This window comes from Oryza sativa, chromosome 2, assembly GCF_034140825.1.
Source record: "Oryza sativa Japonica Group chromosome 2, ASM3414082v1".
Lineage (NCBI taxonomy): Eukaryota > Viridiplantae > Streptophyta > Magnoliopsida > Poales > Poaceae > Oryza > Oryza sativa.
In genome coordinates this window covers 10,687,109-10,698,054 of record NC_089036.1, presented here as the reverse complement: position 1 = coordinate 10,698,054, position 10,946 = coordinate 10,687,109, and the positions used below count along the sequence as shown (strand labels likewise).

The following is a 10,946-nucleotide window of genomic DNA, read 5'->3' as shown; positions in this document are numbered from 1 at the left end:
ATATCTCTGGGCCCCTCGATGTTGTAGATTATGGAAGTGCATGGCCATGCCAAAGGTGATTGAGGAGTCAATCACAAGTTATATAATCTATCAACAGGTTCGAGTGAATGATTGAGCTATTAGAGGATGGCACATATCTAGCCTTGAGCTTAATCGATATCGTGAGGCAAAGGGGTTCATACAAGTATACACTAGAGGTTCAGCCGATATGATCTTTATGTATGCCCGGTGGGTCAATACGTTCTGCTAGGGGCCACTGTTGACGCGTGGACCGAAAAGGAGTTTTCGAGTTACAGCCGAGTATATATGAACCTACAGGGTCGTACGCTTAATGGGCTGGAATAAGGGGATTGGATGGAGATCCAATATGAGCTTAATTCGGATAGGGATCCGAATAGGAGTCCTACGGGCCTTAGAGGCCCGAGTGATGGATCCTATATATTCGTGAGGGGTGTGACCGGCGGAGGCATTGCGTCATGTGAGAAACCCTAGCCGTCACTTCCCTCCCCGAGCAAAACCCTAGCCGCGCGCGGGTGCTAGCACATCTGCGCGTGGCGTTCTGTTCCTGTACGTGTGGATACCGGTAGAGGCGCCGCTGGTTTGCGGTGCTGATCGGCGTGGGAGTACGGCGAGGAGAACGCACGAGGAGGAGAAGGTCGAGCCGGTGCGATCGACTACTTCCTCTACATCGACGTGCGCTACTTCGCGAGAGTTCCTTCGACTTCTCAGCGTCTTCTTCCGCTGCGCAGCGCGTTGAGTGGTAACGATCTATAATCTAATACTTGCATTGTTCCTGCTTTACGCGATAAAAAAATTTGATTTATGCTATCGTAGCCTATGCGTATCCCAACAGGTTCATGGCAATTTTGACCTTAAAAACAAGGAAACACGTGACTTGCTTGTGTGTAATCTGGAAAATAATATAGAGGTAAATGGATGAATGAGAACAGTAATTAGCGAATGGCATCTCAAAAACTTCTCTATCACCTGCCTTGGTTAAGATCTTATTCCTGGCTCCAATTAATATTGACCACGCACCATAAAATGGCATATATACTACATCAATCTCTTATCCGCGACAAAATGAAGAACAATAAGAAATGCCATTAATTTAAACAAATTAAAGAGTTATAGCTGATATATTCAATATGTGTCAACATGGTAGCATGCATGCATGCACAACGAATTCATACTCGAAGACCAGATAAGTGAAGCAAAATACTTTTTTCTTCTTCCTGGGAGCAGAGGCAGAAGACCCGCCTCGTTGCATTGGCACAGAAGGAAGTAAAAGTACCAACAACATGCAAGCACCTCCGTCGACTTTGAAGCAAAAGACATTTCGTTTACACGGTTACAAAAATATAGCCTATAAATAATAAATGTTCAAATTGTCCAAAACGTTTGCCTAAGGCAACATTGGACCATGTTAAAAACCATACAGAATGTACAATATTATTAATATAAACCTGATTGTTCGTCTTTCATACAATGGAGAGAGAAGGGAGTAGACATTTTTCTTAAGATGGGCTCTAGGCGCAAGATACAATGCAACAAATTCAAACTTGAGAAAATAGGGAGGAAGAAGGGAGAGTAAAGAAAAATTGATATGAATCAGTTATTAGAGCTTGCTAGTAAGTCCGTCCTTTCCAAAATAAATCAGCTTTAGGTTAAAAAAGTTAGTTTATTTGGGACTTTGTCATATTTATAGGTAAAAGTTGGTCTATTTTGGGACAAAGGAGTATATCTTTAAATCTTACTAGATAACATATTTGTGAAATATTGACAACTTAGGACTTCGAAGTAGCCTCAGCGGTTGAACTCCCCGTACTTAAATAAGAAAATATATTTAATCATACCGGGATTAATATTTTGGTAGATCAGTTTATAATATTTCAATCACTTTTTTTATATAATGGAAGTTTTTATTAGGGTTCAATAAAAGCTTTTATTATCTGAAAACTGTAACCACACACCTAACTGACAACTAGCTTCCTCAAAATATTTGATTGTCTGACTGATTGCACCCACTAGTTACCACTACTAGAAAAATTATTTTTCCCAACGTTATGATTTTTTTTTCTGGCAGACTATAAAATCACCGTTTATAAAAAATAGCTAAAGATACTATAAATCTAGTGTCACCTGCAAAAATTAGCTTTCGCAGGTGGATCTAGAGGTCCGTCTGTAAAAATAAGGGTATTTTTGTAGGGTAATTGTAAAAGGTTCGCCTGCAAAAATTTATACCTCATAAAAATCACCACCTACCCATGCAAATTTCACACAGCCTAAGTCTCTCTTCCCTCCCACCTTTCCCCTCCCCTCCCATTTCCCCGGCGCGGCTCCCCTCCCCTCCCTCCCAGATCTAGATGAAGGGGAGCGACTGGAAGGTGGTGGCTGTGGCTACATCCACCCCAGCGTGGTTGCCCCCTCCCACCTAGATCCGGCCGAAGGGGGTAGGGAGCAGGGTTGTGTCTGCGCAGGCTCCCCTCCCTCCTCCCAAATCCGGCTGGGGGGCCGGAGAGGGGAGGGTGGTGGCGGCGGTGGCTCCAGGTGGTGGCGGCATCGGCACCTACCCCCGGCGCAGCTTCCCTCCCCTTCCTTCCATTTCCGGCCAAAGGGGGGAGGGGGAGGGGGGAGGGCGGCGGCAGCGGTGGCTCCCCTCCCTCCTCCCAGATCCGGCCGGATGGAGGGGGAAGGGCGGTGGTGGCACCCCCAAGGTGCAGTGTCACGCCCGGAATTTCTATCCAAAATTTCAAACGCTTACATGTGTATAAACCCTCGTCTAGGAATCAGCCGAGGCACACAATAACAAATTGATAATATAGTACAATTATTACTCTAATTAATAAGCGAATAAAATGTCATTACAGAGGTAGATAGTTCCTCTCAAACAATAAAGTTCTAAGCAGCGGAAAATAAGATAAACTGCGCAGACGACTCCATTCCACAGGCAGCTTGACCAAGGCTACACCTAATCCTCCACACCATCAGCATCACTGTAGAACTCCTCCTCTGATGAATGATTGCAAGGTGAGTATATGACATACTCAGCAAGCCATGCAGCAAATATGCAAGTGCAAAGGATAGCAAAGGATGGCATAATATAGTCTCATTTTGCATAAATAGCATTTAATAAATCTTTCAGAATTTAATAAAACAGTAAAGTATTAATTAAACAATATTAATTCAACGCTATACAACATACCCGTTGCATAGGCCCAACCATTCTGAACAACCAATCCTGGCTTCTATCAGCAAACCAGGAATATACCATTCCAAACCAGGAGCTAAACAAATTATTACCAATTACAGCATCATTTATTATAGTGAGAGGTGTAATACTAATCACGAAAGACATTGTTAAACCCGCCCATCACCGCGGGCACGACTATTCGAATAGTTTTACTCTGGCCAGAGGTGTACCACTGTACCCACAAGACACAACCTCAACATCATGTCAACCATGCATCGCGATACTTAACAAGTACCCGAATAGAGATTGTGACAATACCCTCTATATAACACAATTCAAAGCAGTGCACCGTTCCCGGATCATAATCACCCCCTTGTAAACAAGGCATGGACTCCCCAGCGACCCCCGTGGGCTTATTTCCGCCACTTCACAGTCTGTTGCTCTACAATGAACCATACTGTACAGAAAATAAAGCCGTTGCCCACGCTGGCTTGTGGTTGGCACGGTAAATGTTTCACAACCGAAAATCGTGAACCGGTCCTTAATTGTCATGAGCACGACCATCAAAACCATGTGCTCACAACCCACCTTTATCAGGTTTTAGTTGGCAAATTAATTAATTAACCAATCAGATTAACCATCGTGAGCTATCATTAAACCATGATTAAATAATAATGAATCATAAGTATCCCATTTATATGAGCTAGTGTCTCTAAGCATGGCTAAGCATCCTATTCACTTTAGCTAAAACCATATAATGTTCTAGCTAATCATATTATTACCCAAGTGACAAAGAATAGGTAATCAATAACAAAAGGGCTATAACAAAGCAATAGGTTATCTCCACCCAATGACATTCGAAAATAAATGCAATAGTTGAATAGAAACAATAGCTTTAAACGGGATCAACATGCTCAAAGGGTTGTTTGGGATCTGTGTGACCTGCCTTGCTGGCCTTGGAACTCTTCAAATTCTTCTCCTGCGAAATCGGACTCTCCGGGAATGTCGGAATCTAAACAGAAAAGAGCAAAATCACCAAAACAACACATAAAAAAGCATGAACAGTATATGTGGATATTTTTAACATGTAGATCTCAATTTTAGAAAAATTTAGAGACTTGAACCAACTAAATCCGAGCTAAGATGAATTAGTTATGAATTTTTAAAGATTAAATCGGATTAAATCATTTATATAGATTTTAATTGAATTATGACGCAATATAGAATTATTTTTGAAAAGGAAAAATGAATTATTGCGTCATCGGGCTCGGCTCACGGTGGACCGGGTGCACGGCGGCGGTCTACGGAACGAACGGCCGAGATCTATCCTATCCAAAACGGACGGCCGAGACAACTTGATCTACCGCGGTCTACGGGGAAACAACGACGACGACGTCAGCGGTGACGTCATCACCGGCGGCGACTCGGCCTCGCACGCTCGCCGGTGAATGACGGCGCGGCGGCGTAAACGGAGGGTATCTACGCGTAGAGGGCGACGCGGCGAACTCACCGGTGACCCAAACGACGGTGGACGGCAACCGGACGGCGACGGCGACGAGGATGAAGCGGCGGCGACGATCGGGTCAACGATGACGGCAGTGCTCCGGCAATCCTCGGCAGAAACGGAGGGCGGGACGAGGACGGCGACGACTTGGCGATCCCAACAGCGGCCTTCCCGAGCGACGGTGACGACCGGAGCGACGGCGGCGCACGGCTGGACAAGCGGCAGCGACTGCGGCGCACGGGTTCTAGCGGAGGCAGCGCTACAGGCGGCGGCGGGCTAAGGCGATGGTGGCGGCGGAGAGAGGAGGTCCCGGGGGTCCTTAAATAGGGGCTAGAGGGCGGCGACGGAGGCCCATGGCGACCGGCGACAGCGATGGAAAGTTAGGGTTCGGGAGAGAGAGACGAATCCGATTCGAGATCGAATCCGGCTATTTCCAAACGAAATTGGACGACGATTCCAAAAGAGAAAAGATAGAGGGGATCCCGGGGATCATTTCCCCTCAATCGATTTGGCCAGAGAAGGAAAGGGGCGACAGAATTTGGAAGGAGGCGGCGGCGGCTCGGGCAGCTAGGGCGCTGCCGGGCGGCGCGAGGTAGGTGACGGGCCTGACAGGTGGGAGAGAGAGAGATAGGTTTTGGGCCGACTTTTGGCCCAAAGCCAAAAAGAAGACTTTTAAAACTTTTTCAATTTAAATTATTCATGAAATGCAATTCCATTTATTAAAAATACTTCCTTGACTCAAATAAATCCCAGAAAAATCTAGGAACTATAGAATCAAGTAAAGTATTTAATAAAATTTTATCTAGCCCACTTTTATTTTGGAATTTATTATTTAAAATTAGATCTTTTCTTCTAGGCTTTTAAAATTATTTCTAATAATTCCAATTAAACAACAATTTATATATTTGGGATTTTTAGGGTGTGACAAACCTACCCCCTTAAACAGGATCTCGTCCTCGAGATTCGGAAGAACTGGCGAAAAGATGCAGATGAGCTGACTTTAATTCATCTTCTCGTTCCCAAGTAGATTCTTCCTCTGAGTGATTACTCCATTGGACCTTACAGAAACGGATAACTCGATTCCTTGTTCTTCTCTCATCTGTTTCTAGGATACAGATTGGTTTCTCAACATATGTCAGATCCTCTTGGACTTCTATCTGTTCAAGATTAGCTTCTTCAGTAGGTACCCTTTAACACTTTTTCAACTTTGACACATGGATCACATTATGAACACCTGCCAAGGATTGAGGTAACTCCAACTGATAAGCAACCTCACCTCTTTGACTGACAATCTTATAAGGTCCCACGAAACGTGGTGCCAATTTTCCTTTGGTGTGGAAACGATGAACCCCTCGGAGAGGCGTGACACGAAGGTACACATGATCTCCTTCCTCAAAACTTAAATCACTGCGGCGATTGTCGGCATAACTCTTATGACGAGACTGAGCTATACGCAATCTTTCTTGAATGATCTTTACCTTCTCTTCTGCTTCCCTCAGAATATCAGTCCCGAAAACTTGACGTTCTCCCGTTTGATCCCACAAAAGCGGAGTGCGGCACTTCCGACCATACAACGCTTCATAAGGAGCCATTTGAAGACTAGCTTGATAACTGTTGTTGTACGAGAATTCCGCGTAAGGCAGATTCTTATCCCAACTTCCACCGAAGTCTAAAGCACAAGCTCTTAACATGTCTTCCAAAATCTGATTTACCCTTTCGGTTTGTCCGTCTATCTGCGGATGATAAGCGGTACTGAAGTTCAACTTGGAACCCATCTCTTCCTGAAGCTTCTTCCAAAACTTTGAAGTAAACTGGCTACCTCGATCGGATACTATTTTCTTAGGAACGCCATGCAAACACACAATCCTTGCCATATACAATTCTGCCAAACGGCTTCCGAAATATGTTGTCCTCACCGGGATGAAATGAGCCACTTTGGTAAGTCTGTCGACTATCACCCAAATAGAGTCATGGCCCGATGACGTTCTGGGTAGACCAGTGATGAAATCCATACCGATTTCCTCCCACTTCCATTCTGGTATCTTCAAAGGCTGCAACAAACCTGCGGGTTTCTGATGTTCTGCCTTGACTCGCTGACAAACATCACACACAGCTACATACTCTGCTATCTCACACTTCATACTTCATACTTGCCCACCAAAATTTTTCCTTGAGATCTTGGTACATCTTGGTACTACCAGGGTAAATGGAGTATAAAGTGTCGTGAGCTTCCTTCAGAATTGCATCTTTCAACTCCTTGTTCTCTGGGACACAGATTCTCTCACCCAACCATACGGTTCCTTGCTCATCTTCCAAATACCCGATAGCCTTTCCTCTTCTCATATTCTTCTTGATCTCTTGAATATCAGGATCATTGATTTGAGCTTCTCTAACCTGGTCAATGAGAGTGGGCTTCGCTTCTAAAGTTGCAACAAAACCTCTACTGACAATTCCCAAATTCAGTCTTTCAAATTCCTTGCATAATTCCCATGGCAACTGTTGTCCTTCCGTAGCATTGCAATAGCCTTTCCTGCTGAGAGCATCTGCTACAACATTAGCCTTTCCGTGGTGATTATGAATTCCCATGTCATAATCCTTAATCAATTCCAACCATCTCCGTTGTCTCATGTTCAGATTCGGCTGGGTAAAGATATACTTCAAACTCTTGTGATCCGTGTACACCTCTGTACGAGTACCGAAAAGATAATGACGCCAAATCTTCAACGCATGAACCACTGCAGCTAACTCAAGATCATGAGTAGGGTAGTTCTCATGCGGACGTAACTGACAAGATGCATAGGAAACCACCTTCCCATCTTGCATCAGAACACAACCTAACCCAAGCTTAGATGCGTCGCAGTACACTTGGAAACCCTTCTTAGGATCAGGCAAAATCAAAATGGGTGCTGATATTAAGCGACTTTTCAGCTCTTGAAAACTCTGCTCACATTCTTCTGACCACTTGTACTTTACGTCTTTCTGAAGCAGTCGTGTCATGGGCTTAGGAATCTTGGAGAAATTCTCTATAAACCTCCGGTAATAGCCTGCAAGACCCAGGAAACTACGAATCTCTGAGACTGTCTTTGGTTGTTTCCAGTTGGTTACGGATTCCACATTACTAGGATCAATGGCAACTCCTCCGGCTGAGATGACGTGACCAAGAAACTTTACTTCGGACAACCAAAATTCACATTTGCTAAACTTGGCATACAATTGATGCTCTCGTAGCTTCTCCAATGCAAGGCGAAGATGTTCTTCATGCTCTTCTTTGGTTCGGGAGTAGATAAGAATGTCATCAATAAAGACTACCACGAACTTGTCTAGGTATTCCATAAACACCTTATTCATCAAGTTCATGAAGAAAGCGGGGGCATTGGTAAGTCCAACAGACATAACAGTACATTCAAACAACCCATACCGAGTGGTAAAAGCCGTCTTAGGTATATCTTCCTCTTTGATCCTCAACTGGTGATACCTTGATCGAAGATCGATCTTGGAGAAAACGGTGGCATCTTTAAGCTGATCAAACAAGTCATCAATTCTAGGCAGAGGGTACTTATTCTTGATAGTCACATCATTTAGTGCACGATAGTCCACACACATCCTCTGGGTATGATCTTTCTTTTCCACAAAAATGACCGGAGCTCCCCATGGAGACGAGCTTGGTCTGATGTATCCTTTCTGAAGCAAATCATCTACTTGCCTCTTGACCTCTGCTAATTCGTTGGCTGCCATTCTATAAGGTCTCTTATGGATTGGAGTTGTTCCTGGTACCAGATCTATTCTGAATTCTATATCTCTCTTGGGCGGCATACCAGGTAAATCATCCAGGAACACATCTGGGTACTCCCGTACTATGGGAATCTCTTCCAAAGTTATTTGGTTCAGACTTGACCTTAAAGGCCCGTAAGGCAATGAATGAACAGTTACAACTTGACCGTCATTGCTGGTGAGAGTTACTTTTCTATTGGTACAGTCTATCACACCATTATATTTGGCTAACCAGTCCATCCCTAGGATGACATCAAGGTCTTTGGATTCTAACAGAATAAGGTTGGCCAGAAATGGTACACCCTGAATCTCTATTCTGACGGAGGGGCTACGTTGCGATGAGAGTGCTTGGTTACTCGGGGTACTAACCATCAAAGGACGTCTAAGATCTTCTACCTCCATCCCATGATTTCCCGCAAAACTCATAGATAAAAAGGAATGTGTAGCACCAGAATCGAAAAGCACTGTTGCAGGAACTGAGTTAACAGGGAACGTACCCAAAATCACATCTGGAGCACTTTGAGCTTCTGCAGCAGCCACATGATTGACATGAGCCTTTGACGCTGGTGCGGAGGAGTTGTTCTGGGCAGGGACAATCTTCACGCGGCGGGGCTTCGGACACTTGTCAGAGTAATGTCCTGGTTCACCACAATTAAAGCACACTCCTGGCTTGTTCCCTTGCTCCCTCTTGGCAGGCTGATGCTGAGTTGGAGTTGCAACAGGACGTGGAGCTTGGCTGCGATTGTTGTTGCTAGCATTGTTGTTGAATAACTGACGCTGCGGACGAACAACAGACGAAGACCCTCCTTGTGACACTGCCTGAGGTCCCATAGCAAGACGCGGCCTCTGACTATTCCCCTGCTGAGCTTTGAAGTGAGCAATCCGGTGTTTCTTCTTCTCCATACGGTTGTACTTGTCCTCCTGGCGAATAGCCTTATCCACCAACTTCTGGAAATCATGATAATCCCCAGTCATTAGTGGGTAAGAAAGCTCATCATTCAGTCCTTCCAAGAATTTCTCTTGGCGCTCTTCATCGGTGCACACATCTTCCGGAGTATAGCGAGGCAGACGATTGAACTCATCCAAGTATTTAGTGACAAAGCGAGATCCCTGAGTGAGCACCCTGAACTCCTTCTTGAGAGACACAACTCCTGAGGGTATGTGCGTTTTCCGGAAAGCAGCGGTGAACTCAAGCCAAGTGATTGGTTCAGCAGTAGTCCTGTTGAAACGGAAGTGATCCCACCACTCAGAGGCAGGGCCATGAAGGTGATGTGAAGCAAAGGAGACTTTCTCTTGATCAGTGCACTGAAGCAGGTCCAACTACTTTTCTATGGCGTGCAGCCAATCGCCCGCCTCAACTAGATTGGTAGTGCTAGAAAAAGTAGGCGGTCTCACACGAAGAAATTCTGCTAACTTGTTCTGGGGAGGTGCATGGTTGTTTCCCTGGTTTTGCTGGTTCTGGAGTTGCTGCATCATCATGTTCATAAGCTGTGCCTATTGAGCCAGGACTTGGGCAAGCGTGGGATTCTCTCCGTTGTTGTTGTTGTGGTTGGGGCCATTCTCATTGCTGCGAGTATTCACCATCTGGCATAGACAGGAGCAGAAGAAGAGAAACAGGGGAAAAACTATTCAGGACAGGGAATTAACTTTTACTAACTTGACTTTTATTGATCTTAACTGAGTTTCATTATTACAAAACTGAAGACTCTCACACCACTTAACTCACCAACTTCCTAACACTTGAAAGCAAACAAACGCATGCGTTTACATCCCACCAATGATGTAAACCACATGCAAGGCCCACACACACAACCAAATTTAAACAAGCAAACTAACATAACGATATAAGGCAACAGCTTAACAAAGCGTTTAGGTCTTCCGGGCATCGGAGTTGATTGAAGGCTCGTTCGGCTCGTCCCCATCATCCTTAGTAGCTCCCCACTCGACCTTGGAATGGGTGCGCTTCGACTCTTCTCCATCATCATCACTTACGTTGACAACCGGAGGATCCGCTGGGGCTGGGGCAGCTTCTTTTTCCACCACACGAACCTTAGGCGCCAACTGGTAGCGAGGGACAAAAAGAGCTCCCTTCCTTGCGGTAAGACGAACCCTGGCCTTTTGTGGTGGTGCTTCTCCCTTCAACGCGGCTAGTTCCTTCTCCAAACGATCCACCTTGTCCTCCAGCTTGCAAATCTTACCACGATTCCGGTCTTCGCGATCTTGAGCTGCTAACACAATCTCAACGCGGGTCTCATCCATGGCCCACAGCATCTCAACCAAATGTCTGGTGGTAGCATCATTCTCAATCCCTGCAGGTTCAAGATAGCTACCACGGTCGTTTCCCTGGGGTTGACGAGGATGGTAGCGATACTCAGTGTCGGCCAACTGATCATTGTAGCTTTCTCGGAGCTCTCCTATGGTGATCCTTGCCACCTCCTGACAAGCATGAATGTAGCTTCCCCCTCCAGCCTCGAACAT

The 10,946-nt window shown here is 45.2% G+C and overlaps 1 protein-coding gene across 1 annotated transcript; it reads right to left on the bottom strand.

Annotated features, from left to right (window-relative positions):
* Positions 1-6,827: 6,827 nt before the first annotated feature.
* Positions 6,828-10,946, bottom strand: LOC136355206 (uncharacterized). Its single transcript, XM_066307604.1, has 3 exons — positions 10,634-10,946; positions 8,966-9,619; positions 6,828-7,117 (listed from the first exon to the last, which is right to left on the bottom strand). The coding sequence occupies exons 1-3, from the start codon at positions 10,944-10,946 to the stop codon at positions 6,828-6,830; spliced, it is 1,257 nt and encodes a 418-aa protein (XP_066163701.1).

Bases quoted from the DNA above. Each gene is read 5' to 3' on its own strand.
- LOC136355206 (XM_066307604.1), bottom strand. From the start codon at position 10,946: ATGTTCGAGGCTGGAGGGGGAAGCTACATTCATGCTTGTCAGGAGGTG. The intron at 9,620-10,633 runs GTTTGGAGAAGG...ACATACCCTCAG, and splicing joins GCTGGAGGACAAGGTGGATC to GAGTTGTGTCTCTCAAGAAG. The intron at 7,118-8,965 runs GTACGTTCCCTG...TTGCAACTTTAG, and splicing joins TGCTCCAGATGTGATTTTGG to AAGCGAAGCCCACTCTCATT.